The 14,351-nt window shown below is 40.2% G+C and overlaps 1 protein-coding gene across 4 annotated transcripts in view; it reads right to left on the bottom strand.

Annotated features, from left to right (window-relative positions):
- DDX10 (DEAD-box helicase 10) overlaps positions 1 to 14,351 on the bottom strand; it is a 629,111-nt gene that overhangs the window by 455,467 nt on the left and 159,293 nt on the right. For all 4 annotated transcript variants that reach the window (XM_045482716.1, XM_045482720.1, XM_045482717.1 and 1 more), the window contains exon 15: positions 10,910 to 11,074. In XM_045482716.1, coding sequence (XP_045338672.1) covers positions 10,910 to 11,074 — 165 coding nt within the window. The remainder of the gene's footprint in view (positions 1 to 10,909; positions 11,075 to 14,351) is intronic.

The raw sequence follows: 14,351 nt of genomic DNA, 5'->3' as shown, positions 1-14,351 counted from the left end.
GAACAAGGGGGAATTAGCAGCATATAAACTTTGATTACATGTAAATCAGACTACACATTCTTGACTTTTTTTTTTTAAAGCCAACTGATACCTGGCATTCATTTTTCAATAAATACTTACTGAATGCCCTCGATGGGAATGGCATAAGTTATCATAATCATTAAGATGTGGAGACAGACCACAGTTCTACCACCTGCTAGCTGTGCAATCTGGGGCAACTTATTTGCATTTTGTAATTCTCATTTTCTCACTGAAACATGAAGATAACAAGAACACACATTTCCTAAAACTGGTGTTAAGAATTATATAAAATACTATACATAAATGCTTAGCACAATGTCCAACGTATAACTGGTACACAATCAATGTCAGCTATTAGAATAAATGGGAAAAAAATGCATTCATGGTATTTCCCTTTTCCTCTATCTAAAGCAAAATCTATAAGGATATGAAATCTGTTCTTAGAAAAGTGGCTACATTTTCTCAAACAAATAACAGAAATTCATTCCTACAAAGCTTGTTATTTTATCATATTGTTTTATAATTGCTCCATTAGTTTTCCAATGATCGTAAGTAGGCACAAAACACAACACTGACATTTTTTAAAGTAAGGAAAAAATTAGTATGCACAATAAATTAGTATGCACAATATTAAAATTCAAAACAAAACAACCCAGCCAAAGTTGAAGATAGTTTTCTTTTAAATAAAAACAACCTCTTTTTCCCTTCAAAAATAAAGTGTTAAAATAATAAAAAGGCTCGTCTTGGGAAGCCTGAGTGGCTCAGTCGGATAAGTGTCTGACTTTGGATCAGGTCATGATCCCACGGTTCATGAGTTCGAGCCCCGTGTCGGCTCTGTGCTGACAGCTCAGAGCCTGGAGTCTGCTTCGGGGTCTGTGTCTCCCTCTCTCTCTGCCCCTCACGTGCTCACACACTGTCTCTGTCTACAAAACAGGCTACAAAATAGATGAAAGTAGCAAAATAATATTAAAGAAAAGGATTTACAACAACTAATCATCACGCTTAGTTTGAGAGTTGTCTCTAGTTTGTGGATGCACGTATCTGTAATATCATCCCTCTTCTCTCTTACACACACTTCAGTTCTATGTCCTACAAAAAGAAGTTTCTGGGTCTTTGAAGGTCACAGTGACTTTCAAGTGCTATGCTGCTCAAACTTATTTTAAAACTAAAGCTACATAAAATATAGGCGTGCAAAACATCAAATAACGAGAGTGATGAAACTGAACTTTTATAAAAACACATGCCCATTAACACACCATTATTACATTGTATTTCTTACAAACACTAATACCTCTGAATTAAACAGCAGTATACTAGGCATTTTACATATACTTTTTAAGCTATTTAAAAAAACTTTGCAAGTATTATTCTTTCCATTTTATAGATAGATGAAAAAACTGAACCAAGGTGATTAAGTAACATCTGGGATCACGCAGCCAGCCAATGATGAAGCTTAGACTAAAACCAGGTCCAAGGAGCCAACATCCTCACTCTCTCAACCCCAGGACACTTCCACCCCTTCCCTCCTTCAATTCCAGCACACCTCTCCCCACTCTCCCCTCCATTAGAAAGCATACTTGTTTTGTGGATGCACAGTGTTTTTGTCTTATCAACATGTTTAAGACAAATATTCCATTTCTTTTTTTATTAATAATGGTCTGCTACCGTATGGGTCTTTTCATCCTAATAGCATTCCCCCCCCCCCCGAAAGCATTTTGTGGACATTATCTAATTAATTTTTGCCAGTCTCTGTGCAGAGGGGGAAAAAGAAGATAATTAACCACATTTAACAGTCACACAAATTTTTGTTGTAATTATTCAGTAACTGGCCTTCTCCCAACGCATTAGAGGATCTGAAAATGGCACTTCAAAGTTCCAAACAATAACCTCAATATGTTCACATCGGAAAAACCCTTTCTATTCAAGTAAACATAATTTCCACTCTGGCCCTTTTCATCTAGTCATTTTAATCTAGCAGAAAAGAACATATTGACAATTTTCCACTGCTAAGGAACTCCAGTATTACTTCATTATCGTCAAGGAAGGACATTATAAATTTCAAATTTTACCTGGCCATCAGAATTCACATGGGCATACAAATGGGCTAATTTTTCCTTGTAACATTTCTACCACAAGTCCCAGATGCATGAGGGACATCCAAAACCTTTAAAATAGGGAGTGGCAGGGGGCGCCTGGGTGGCACAGTCGGTTAAGCGTCCGACTTCAGCCAGGTCACGATCTCGCGGTCCGTGAGTTCGAGCCCCGCGTCTGGCTCTGGGCTGATGGCTCAGAGCCTGGAGCCTGTTTCCGATTCTGTGTCTCCCTCTCTCTGCCCTCTCCCCCATTCATGCTCTGTCTCTCTCTGTCCCAAAAATAAATAAACGTTGAAAAAAATAAAAAATAAAAAATAAAAAATAAAAAAATAGGGAGTGGCCACGAGCAGGACATGGAGCTTAAGTATAAATAAAAAGAACTTTCGATACTTGGTGAAACATAAGGAAAATTAGAAAACTTTTCCTTCTTATCTTAAAAAGCTATCAGCACTCTACCTGAAAAGAGGCAGGAGTAAACATCAGTCTTCAAACAGAGGAAAAAACGGAAAGTAGAATTTATGGTAATCCAAAATTTAGGAAATGGATATAAGAAGAAAGTACATTTTTTCCTTTACTAAGGCAGGAAAAAATTTCTTTTTAAAAATATATACATATGATTTATAGATGTTAAAAATGACAAGACAAAAAGATAAAGGTTGGAGTACAATGACTTTTATTTTAATAAAATAATTAAATTTTATTAGACTGAGCAATTGAGGTTCTCCCACTCTCTTAATTTTTTGTGGTTCAAATGCTTCAAATCCTTTATTTTCCTATTTCATTTTTGAGGACACATTGGTAGCAAAAGCTATTTTATGCCACACAAAAATAAGGCAACATCTTATCTTTAGTCTTACCATCCTACAAATGATTAAATGTAAGAAGAGCGTGAAATTCAATAATAGAAACCAAATACACAAGGGATAGGAAAACAGAAAAATCACATTTCAAGGTACAAAACACCCTCTTTACAGATGTTATTATACCTCTTCTGGCTTCTCACAAACTATAGATCCTTAGCTTCCAGAAAAGCAAATACCATGAAGTATGAATTTCATCAGCAGACAGGACTACGTTATTTAAATCATTTCATTCTATGGCAATCTTGGAAATTCACAGATTTGGAAATACAACTCAGGAGCTAGTGGAAGCATAAGCAATTTGAATGAGTATCAGGTGACTGTGTCAGTTTGGTAAGGAATCAATTTCCCAGCTGTCAGAGAGAGCAGCAGGAGACATCTATCCTTCTTTCAGTATTACATGAACCTCTTTTTCAGGGAAGAAAATTGGCTCAACAGAAGAGAATAAAAGAATGATTACAAAGATTCCTGGCCCTGAAGACACCCCCTACCCTCCAACAACAAAATCCCAGTTAACCTAAATCCTTCCCAGGGACTCCGAACAAAGCAAGGTTCTCTGATCTGTTCCCTCTTCCGTATATAAATCTGTAACAACTCCAACAAGGATATGAAGACAGGGAGAAAATTAAGTATATCTGGAAACATCTGCTGAGCTACTATGTGCCAAGCCCCATGGTGGGCTTCTAAGGGTTAGCCAAACAGTCTAGTTCCCCTGTCTTTTTAGTCTATGACCTGGCCTTGTCAGACATATTGATTACATTAGCACCAAGCTCCGCCCATGTTCCTTAACCACAATCTCCAGCCATTAACCATCAATCTAACAACCACCACCTCACCTCTCAAACATCATATGGTGTTTAAAAAAAAAAAAATCGCATGATCCCACTTTATTTCAACAATAAAAAATTGAGATGATAAACAGCTCAAAGACTTGCCACGCAGTTGATGAGATCTATGCAATTTTGAGTATTTAAATGTCTTATTTTGGATGCTGAATATGAAGGAGGGCCCATGTATCAAGCTGCGGAACTGAGTATCACAAAATGGTATAAGCTCTTTGGAATATAAAGAGAAACCTCTCAGGCAGACATCTCTAAATCAGAAAGGTTCCACAGTAACAGGCTGGCTCCTTTTCTAAATAGATTTTTTTTTAATGTTTATTTATTTTTGAGACAGAGAGAGACAGCATGAACGGGGGAGGGTCAGAGAAAGAGGGAGACACAGAATCTGAAACAGGCTCTAAGCTCTGAGCTGTCAGCACAGAGCCCGACGCGGGGCTCGAACTCACGGACTTGGAGATCATGACCTGAGCCAAAGCCGGACACTCAACCGACTGAGCCACCCAGGCGCCCCAGGGCTCCTTTTTTATAGTACACTTTGCTGTGATGGTAGTAGGAAGGGCTGAAACTGGAAAAGGGATGGGGATATACAAAAAGAGGATCTCCTTTCCTCCCCTGAAAGTAAGCTTTATTCATTAAGTCCAATTTGGAATTAAGCACCAGATGTTTAGTCCCTTATTCTCATGATGACATTGCTGACAACAGTAAAATTTCTTAAGGTCATCTGAGCCAGACCAGTCTTCGACAAGGCCTTAGGCTCTTAGAGTCACAATTACTTAAAAATGGACTCTGGTGCTAGTAATTATATAGATATTGAATGAACACTCAAGCAAAGACATTATTAGTATTGGGTCCTAAACTAAGCTACTAACCACCACGCTTACTTTACTCCTTAATGTATTTGACAACAATGGCCTTGCTCTGGAAACATGAACAATTTCCATTATTTGTCATTCCTTCCTCAAAATCCTCCACTCCTATTCTCACCCTTTCATTCACTGTTTCAGAGTTAGCTGTTGTAAGAGAATGCCTGATGGTTTAAGGTAGTTCAAACAGAATGAACAGTTAAAAAAAGAGTCTATAGAATAACAAAGACCTTGGGGTAAGAGTCCCAGGCCTGCCATTTGTGACTCATGGGACCATGGAAAATTACTTGATCCTTCCTTCTAAGTTGATTTTATCATCTGTAATTTGAAGCTAGCTCACTTTTCTCAGAAGTTAACTGTTAGCACTAATTCAATGCAAAGCACAGCATTGTAGATGCCTGATTACTGCTCCCCTCCTTCCTGATATCATATACATTTATGTTTTAGATACGTGGACTCAATGGTAACTCAATTCCGTGTCAACAAAGACAAAAATGAAACAGACTTCCTGAAAAGTCCCTGGGGTGCCTGGGTGGCTCAGTTACGCGTCCGACTTCAGCTCAGGTCATGATCTTGCAGTTTGTGAGTTCGAGCCCCGCGTCGGGCCCTGTGCTGACAGCTCAGAGCCTGGAGCCTGCTTTGAATTCTGTGTGTGTCTCTCTCTCTGCCCTCCCCCAACTCACACTCTGTCTCTCTCAAAATATTAATAAACACTGAAAATAAATGAATAAATAAATAAATAAATAAATATAAATATAAATAGATAAATAACTAAATAAATAATAAATAAAAGGTCCCTTTAACTCTTTTCTAACCTTCCGTTCATGCTAGTAGTACGATCTTTGCAAGCAGTCCAAGCCCCATCCTGGCATGGCTGTGTTATCTAAACCTATAATCCGAAACCGATAAAGCACTCAAAGCAAATTTCCAGAAAATGAAAGAGAGAACTTCATGATGTATTGCTTCTCTCCACTCCCAGCTGTTCTAGCAGATATTATCAGCCTAAATACAAGTTATCTTCCAGAGCTAAGAATGATGACACACACCACAAAGCAGATTTTCACTCCATTCAAGTAAAAGACGTCTTTCACTGACGTGATTCACAGCCCACCTTCGAGGGTTCTGACTGAATGGCAAGAAAACACGTTGTTTCCATGCAAATGTACTGGTTTTGCCTTTAGGATATACTAGTTTACTAATGGCCTAATATGAAAAAAATTATAGCTCCTGCTATAATCTTACTTCTTTTTTTTTTTTTTTTAATTTTTTTTTTTCAACGTTTATTTATTTTTGGGACACAGAGAGACAGAGCATGAACGGGGGAGGTGCAGAGAGACAGGGAGACACAGAATCGGAAACAGGCTCCAGGCTCTGAGCCATCAGCCCAGAGCCCGACGCGGGGCTCGAACTCACGGACCGCGAGATCGTGACCTGGTTGAAGTCGGACGCTCAACCGACTGCGCCACCCAGGCGCCCCTATAATCTTACTTCTGATGAGTGGTTTCAAAAGGTTCAACACAGAAAAGAGTAACAGGCCTAGTTAAGTACAGCTTCCTATGAGCCGCCAGGGAAAGGTGAGGATTGGAAAAAATAAAAATAAAAAAATAAACGAAGACTCAGCAAAGATAAATAAGGCTGCCGACTCAGTGACCAGAGCAGTTACACAAGGTCCCCTGACGTCCACAGAGCGGGCAGCTCGGAGTTCCAGGAGCAGGAAGCTAAATTTACTCCCAGGAACACCGTACCAGCTCTTTTGTTTGTGTTATAAACTAGTTAAAATTCTTGTTGCTCAGCTTCTAAACCTTTAGGACAAAGAAGATATTTACTCGAGCCACAGTAGAAATTACAGAGCTTTCAGAGTTTGGTAGATGAAAATATGAGTCAAGAATTGGTGTGTCAGCATGAAGGGTGACAATGAACAGCAGAGTCCTGTACCAGAGAGACTGGGAGCACGTTCAAAACCAGGGGCAAAGCTGGTAACTGTAAACAGCAGGAGCAAACAACTACTTCAAAATCGTTAAGACAAAACCCACAGATATTAAATGTTACCCTTTTAAACCAGAATATAATCATGAAACATTGTGAACATGCTGAAAGAACATTCCTAAATTATGAAAACTCCTAAAATTGACAGGTATTTTTAAAAATACAGATTTTGTGGGGCACCTGGGTGGCTCAGTCAATTAAGCATCCGACTAACGACTTCGGCTCAGGTCGTGATCCCAGGGTCATGGGATCAAGCCCCGTGTCAAGTTCCGCACCAAGTGTGGAGTCTGCCTAAGATTCCCTCTCCCCTTCTCCTTCTGCCCCTTCCCTGCTCACACTCTCTTTCTCTCTCTCTAAAAAAAATAAAAAATAAAATAAATAAAATACAGATTTTGTAGAGTTTTCTTTTTACATGTAAGATTCTTTTAGGCACATCCCCTACTCAATTTTTTGTCAAGTTTCTTCACCTCTTTCTTACTATCTTAAGTAAGTAAAGGTTATCCCCAGACCCTAAGTTAGTACTTCAAGAGTTCTTTAGGGACATACAATTCTTCTCAGTATTCTTCCAAAGAAATAACAAAATTATGAGGGACGACTTCAAGGGAAACATAATTACATTTGCCCAAGGTAAAACCTTATGCTAGAAGAACTAAGAATTGTCATTACAGTAAGTAATATACTCAATTAGGAAAAAAAAATATGATTTCAAAACCAATAATGTATTCAGATAAGGCAATTAAGATAAAATAATCTGTGCAGGACTGATAATATGTTTCATTTCTAAAATAATATTTTAGTAACCACTGGAAAATAAGCAAATAAGAAGGAGGCCTTATCATCAAGGTAGAAACCCTTCTTGTCAGCAGGAAAAGATGACCAATTAAAATTCCATTTTCCAAACAAAAAAGGGTACTTTTATTCCCATATCCTCCCTATACACACAGAGCCAGAGGGGCCCCCTGACCATCTGGCAGGAACTCCCATTTCCCCCCTTTACACAACAAGACAGTGCAATCCAAACTGGTGACTGGGAATCTCACCCGGACCAGGCAATGCCAGACTTAGGGCTCAAAGGCAAGGACTCCTCCTTATCACACTCTTCCTGCCAAATAAGCCAAACGTTCAAACTTGCCGTGTCTTCAAGGCAGAAATGCAGTCCACGGCAGCCTGGTGCATGGCTGACCTGAGCACCTGCACTGTCTTAAATATGCCATTATAATAAACTTACTAAGTCTAAAGTGCTCAAACATGAAATCTTCTAATTTAATACACAAATACTTACATCTGTGTAAGTAATAATTTCTACTGATGCAAATACCGAGAAAGTAATCATATCTGATTCAGATAGCATTTACATTCAAGTTGAACAGACAGAACACTATTTTAGTTATTTCCTTGCACTTTTTTCAGGCTACACAACATTTTCAACTTCTGATATGGAAAGGATGCCACGGGTTACCTGTGTGCAGAATACAGCCATTCTGTGCAAAATCACCAGCTGTGGCTTCCTGTTAAAGACCCTTATCTATTTTAGTTAGAAAGGTACTGACTTTGAAACTAGTAGTATGTGAAGTTCTTGTGATTTCTCTCACAGCTGTGTCAGCCCAAACTGCTCTGTTCAACCTTGCCACGAGATAATCACAGCGATAGCTTAAATATCATATGCTACTTTTAACAATGGTGCAAAGAAAATGAATTATTTAAAAGCACAAAAGTAACTGAAGATGGAAATGTGCAGAACAATCTACATATAGTATACTTACCTTTCTTGTAACAAAGGGAGAAAATAAGGATCTGTATTTATTTCTGTTTACTTGCATTTGCATAAAGAAACGGCCAGGATACGTTAATAATTAATAAAAATAGCTACCTACAGGGGTAGGTATAAGTGAGAATGACAGGCATCGGCAGAAGCAAGATTTCTCAACATCAGCTTTTGTATGATCTTTATTTTAGGACAATGTGAATATATTATTCATTTTGAAAATGTTAACGTAAAAAAAAAGTATAAAAAGCTTTTGTGCAGTGATGGAATATCCACAGTTAACTATGGTTTAATTATAATCTTCCAAGAGACAGAGAAACTCATGTATTTTAAGTATTCTCTCCTCACAGAGCCTAGCACACACTGTGTAATAAATGCACAATTAGTCAAACTGAAATTAAGTTTCTAAAGATTTCAGAAAAAATATTCCACAACCTGGATGCAGTAACTTCCACACATGAGAGGAGGAAGGGAGGGGGAGACAAGAAAGGGCAAGAGTGGGAAAGCTTTCCTTTATGTAAATGCCTCCTGTTGCCTTTACTGCTGGCTAGATTTAAAAATATGGGGCGTCTGGGTGGCTCAGTCAGTTAAGCGTCCAACTTCAGCTGAGGTCATGATCTCCCAGTCCGTGAGTTCAAGCCCCGCGTTAGGCCCTGTGCTGACAGCTCAGAGTCTGGAGCCTGCTTCTGATTATGTGTCTCCCTCTCTCTCTGCCCCTCCCCAACTCGTGCTCTGTCTCTGTCACTCTTAAAATGAATAAATGTTAAAAATAAATAAATAAAGTCAGTCAGTCAGTCAGTCTAGGGGTGCCTGGGTGGCTTAGTCAGTCAAGCATCCAACTTCGGCCCAAGTCATGATCTCATGGTTCATGGGTTAGAGCCCTGCATCAGGCTCTGTGCTGACAGCTCAGAGCCTGGAGCCTGCTTCGGATTCTGTGTCTCACTCTCTATATCTGCCCCTCCCCAACTCGCACGCACACACACACACTCTCTCACTCTCTCTCTCTCTCTCACTCAAAAATAAACTTAAAAAAATAAAAATAAAGGATAAAGGTCTTTTAGTTCAGTCTCCCCAGATAAGTACTCTAAGTGAAGTGTAAGCTGAAACGTGACACACTGCTGGCATTCTTAACATTGTTAAAAATTTTAATGACATAATTAGTGCTAACTTTCAACTTAAAGTACTGTAATAAACAGCAATGCATGAAATGTTTTGTTTGCGTGATAACATTCTCAAGTGCAAACAGTATATCTGAGGTTCATCTCTCCCCCCCTTTCTGGAATGATTTTTTCACCTGCATTTCCATCCCTGAAGCTATCTTCAATGTCTGCTTCTTTTTATTCGTCAAACACTACTGCAAAGTGGCATCAAACCTTGAAGGAATGAGAACCACTGTTCTAGAAAAGTTTACTGAGCCACTGAATCGTTGTAAGGTCAAACAGGAGTCAAAAAACACAAAAATCCTTCTCAGGATGTAGTAATGTCCACATCCAAAGGCATAAAGTTCTTGACCCAGAATTTCATATTATGGCAGACAGCCTTAGCCATGATACTATGTTCCCCTGAAGTCATTCCTGTCTCAAGGGCATGCTAGAGAACCATCCTTAAAAATGTTAAATCTGTCTTATTTCATTAACTAACTCATTGACTTAGAGAAATACCCACTTTTATGGGAATTAAGTAGTCTGAGAAGACAGTAATGTCACTAAGTGACTGGAATGGAGTAGTCCATTTCAAGGATAACAGAAAACTGCCAAGTGTAAGGCTAACAGTGCACATGCTACAGCACTCTCTCTTTAACAAGGTTAATTACTTTCTTTCTTTTTCTTTCTTTGTTCCTCTATCTCTCTTTCTTTTCTTTTTTTTAATACACTAAGTAAACCTTCCATGCATTATCAACTAACTGCTATGGGAAGAAATTCAATGATAAAGTTTAAGCTGAAACATTAATGTCACTTAAACAGGTCAATGGTGAACAGCCTGTGGTACATCCATACCGGGTACTGATACACACAACAACCTGGGTGAATCTACATAGAATTCTGCTCAGTGTAAAATGCAAATCTCAAAAGGCTACATACATATTATGATGCTTTAGTTACATAACATTCCTGAAATGGCAAAAATTCTAGAAATGGAGCACATGGGATGAGAGAGTAACAGAGTCAACAACATGTGAAATTATAATAATCTCAAAATCAAAGCTTTAACTAAAAAGAAATCACTAACATTACTTGGGTTACCTCAACCAAAAGCAGATGTGGGCAATGTTCTCAGACACCAGTCACTCCACAAAGATTCCACCAGCAAAATCAAAAAAGGAGACCAGATAAAATGACAAAATATCCACAGAAAAAGAAACGTTAGAGAAAGCAAAGAAGACAGTAACATGGTTACTGATGAAGAACTAATGAATATCTAGATATACTTAGGGACATAGTAAATGTCACTCAGTATTAATCCAAGATGGAAAACTTACCCGATGCTTGGCCCTGATCTTCTTCCTATACTCTTCTTTGTCAAATTTGTCCTCTTCTTGAAGCCTTTCCTTTGCTTTATCTAAGTTGATGCCCCCAGTGCTGTCCTCCTCCTCTTCGGCATCCTTGGAGACAGACTTCTGCATCTGAGGCCACTGCTGAACCGACTGCAGGCAGGGAAAAGGTTTAGTATGGTGCACGAAACAGGGAACATCAACAGAAAACCATTTCCCTTTGCAGAATGATTTTGAAACGGTGTATTTTCCCACTTTCTGCCTTACAACCTGTATTTCTTCTTTATTTTTTTCTAAATGTTTGTTTGAGAGAGACAGAGCATGAGTGTGGGAGGGGTGGAGAGAGAGAAAGAGAGACACAGAATCCAAAGCAGGCTCCAGGCTCTGAGCTGTCACTGCAAAACGTGGCGCGGGGCTGGAACTCACGAACTCAGAGATCATAACCTGGGCCGAAGTCTGACGCTCAAGTGACTGAGCGACCCAGGCGCCCCACAACCTATATTTCTTAAGCTTTCTAACGAACTTTAGAATTGAAGTGGGCAAACCCGCAAAAAAGACTGTCCCGGTCAGGATAAAGTAACACTGCCATGATCCAGTGACGGCAGGATTAAAGGAAAACGCCATGAAATACTTTGGAGGAAAAGGTAGTTGCTTCAACATCATCTCAGACAGTGTTCTCAGTGTGCTGTGCTCTACCAGCTCTGTTCCAAATCATCTCTGCCAGCGACTGCCAACACCCCCATCACTTCTCTCACCATCCTCTGTGGTTTTACTTCCCTGTTCTTCTGACTAGAATTTACCTCCTTGAGGGCAGTCATCTATCTTGTTCATGTACTCTCAGAGCCCAGTACAGTATCTGGCACATTATCAGATACTCAGAATTGATCGATAAATCACCTAGCAGCCAGTACTACACATAAAGACTAAAATAACTAAGCAAAGAAAAAAATTAGTTTAGATTTCAGGAGCTGGCTCAAATCTATGGAATTTACACACACAGTTTATGGTTAGGAACACGGTAACACAGAAATCAGGGCAGTGATCTGGAGTCAGGGGCCCTGGCTTAATGTCCCAGCTTTTCTGCTAGCCCGACTGCAGAATCCTGAATAAATTCCTTCATTTCTGGGCATCTGGGTCCTTTTCTGAAAAATAAGAAAAGGTCTATTGGACTCAGTAATCTTCCAGGTCTAACATTGTAAAACTCAAGACAATTCAGACAAAACCTATTCTCTTATTTGAACGAGTAATTGGTTGCCAGAGGATTTCAGTAGCTGCCACCGTTTTGAAAGGCTGCTCACAAACGTGCAAAGAGAAGCTGTAGGCCTGCGCATCACAGGTATCGCTGCCTCCTCTCACTCTTGTCACCGCCCACTGCGGCCATTCTTCCAGATGGGATCCCCGCAGCAGGGACCAGGGATCACGAATGTCACTGCCTGTGCAGCCACGATGGGAGGCCACGGACAATGAGGAAGGAGTGAGAGGGAGCAGGCATGGCATCCACGCTCAGACTCCTCAGCCCTGCCTCGCGACCATGGGAAAGAAGCTTCTGCATCTTTGGGCTGAATGCAAAGTTCTTTCAGAATTTTAGAGCAGAAGTTTCAACGTGGCTCAAAGCCATATGGAGCTCCTATCAGCAATAAGTTTACATTGAAACATTTTACAGTTAAGGATTTATATCCTTCTTGGAGCAAAGTAATCTGTGTAGTTAAACTTACAAGCACAGTGAGGATCCTCATTACACGAACAGCACTAATCTTACTTTACAGTAAGCATCTGACGTAATACAACTATATTCTGGTTAAGCTCGCTTCAGATGCTGACCTCTTTTTAGTAATTTCATGAAGATCCATTACTTATCAATTCTATAGGCTTTGTCTACAACTTCCAACAACTTTAAATTGCTCTTTTTTCATGTGATTCATACACTACTTTACTCCATGTTGTCAGTGTAAATCTGGGCTTCTGGCGCCAAGCTCCCTTCCCCCGAAGTAACATCCACACCTGTTAACTCCACAGTTAAAACATACTCTGGGTGCCTGGGTGGCTCAGGTCCAACTCTTGATTTCAGCTCAGGTCATGATCTCATGGTTTGTGAGTTCAAGCCCCACACTGAGCTCTGTGCTGACAGTACAGAGCCTACTTGGGATTCTCTCTCTCTCTCTCTCTCTCTCTCTCTCTCTCTCAAAATAAATAAATAAACTTCAAAAAAAAAAAAAATACTCCAGTGTATGCAGCCTGTTTACACAACATCTGTATTAATGACAATGAAATACCTGATGTGCTACATGACGGTATTTTAAAAGCTGTTATTTTATTGGGATTTTAGAAAATAGTTCATCCATTTAAAAAACTTCTGGGTTAACTGCATACTGGGCTGTGTTCTCAGAGCTGGGAATGGAGTAGGGAGCAAAGTCAACAGACACCCTGCCTTGGGTAGCTGCCCTCATTCCACTGGAGCAGAAGAAAACGACGATAACCACGTAAATAGAGGATGTCAAGCCACAAGAGTGCTGTGAGGAAAACAGAAGAAGACAAGGCAAGGAAAGGAGAGGACAGGGGGCATGGGGCGCTGAGCACTCTACCAGAAAGCACAGGAAACCTGGGGGGTGACACAAGTTAGACCCTGCTGTGGCTGCCCCCCAACATTACTCCTTATGTCAGTCACGGACTTTCCGCATCTCTTTCCTCTTTAAAAACAAGGTTATGTGACAGAGGGACTTTTCACGAGCAAGCTTTCCAACTCTGCAAGTACGTATTTACACTAAGACCAAGGTAATGGTGACAAGAGAGTTGGGCACCTGCATCTGATATGATGTGAAAGCAGAAAATGCCCTCAAAGCCAGACCAGTAAGAAACATGTCAATACAGCATCTAGACTGAGGAACCGCAAAGCAGAGACTTTTGAGGGCCCAGAAAAGAAGCTGTGGCAAGTGGTTTTGTTACGATTCTTGCGTTTGTTCCCACAGGACTTGTTGACGGACACTTTGACAGGAAAGTCTAATCTGTAAAAATGGAATTTAAAAAGTTCAAAACCAACTCTGTGTCATTAGCACCAACGAGTGTCCCAGTTTACTGTCAGTAAGGCCTTCCTGCTTACAGATGGCAGCTGACGAAATGCCCGAGACAACAGAGGAACCGCCTTAGCATGCTTTAAAGAAACATTTTCTGGGGCACCTGGCTGGCTCAGTCAGTTAAGTGGGTTGAGCGTCCGACTTTGGCTCAGGTCATGATCTCATGGTTCTTGAGTTCGAGCCCTGAGTCGGGTTCTGGGCTGACAGCTCAGAGCCTGGAACCTGCTTGGGAATCTGGGTCTCCTTCTCACTCTCTGCCCCTCCCCCACTCATGCTTGCTCGCGCGTGCGCTCTCTCTCTCTCACAAATAAATAAACGTTAAAAAAAAAAAAAAAAGGAACATTCTTTCTCTCGTTAAT

This window comes from Leopardus geoffroyi, chromosome D1, assembly GCF_018350155.1.
Source record: "Leopardus geoffroyi isolate Oge1 chromosome D1, O.geoffroyi_Oge1_pat1.0, whole genome shotgun sequence".
NCBI lineage: Eukaryota > Metazoa > Chordata > Mammalia > Carnivora > Felidae > Leopardus > Leopardus geoffroyi.
This window is presented reverse-complemented; position numbering and strand designations above follow the sequence as displayed.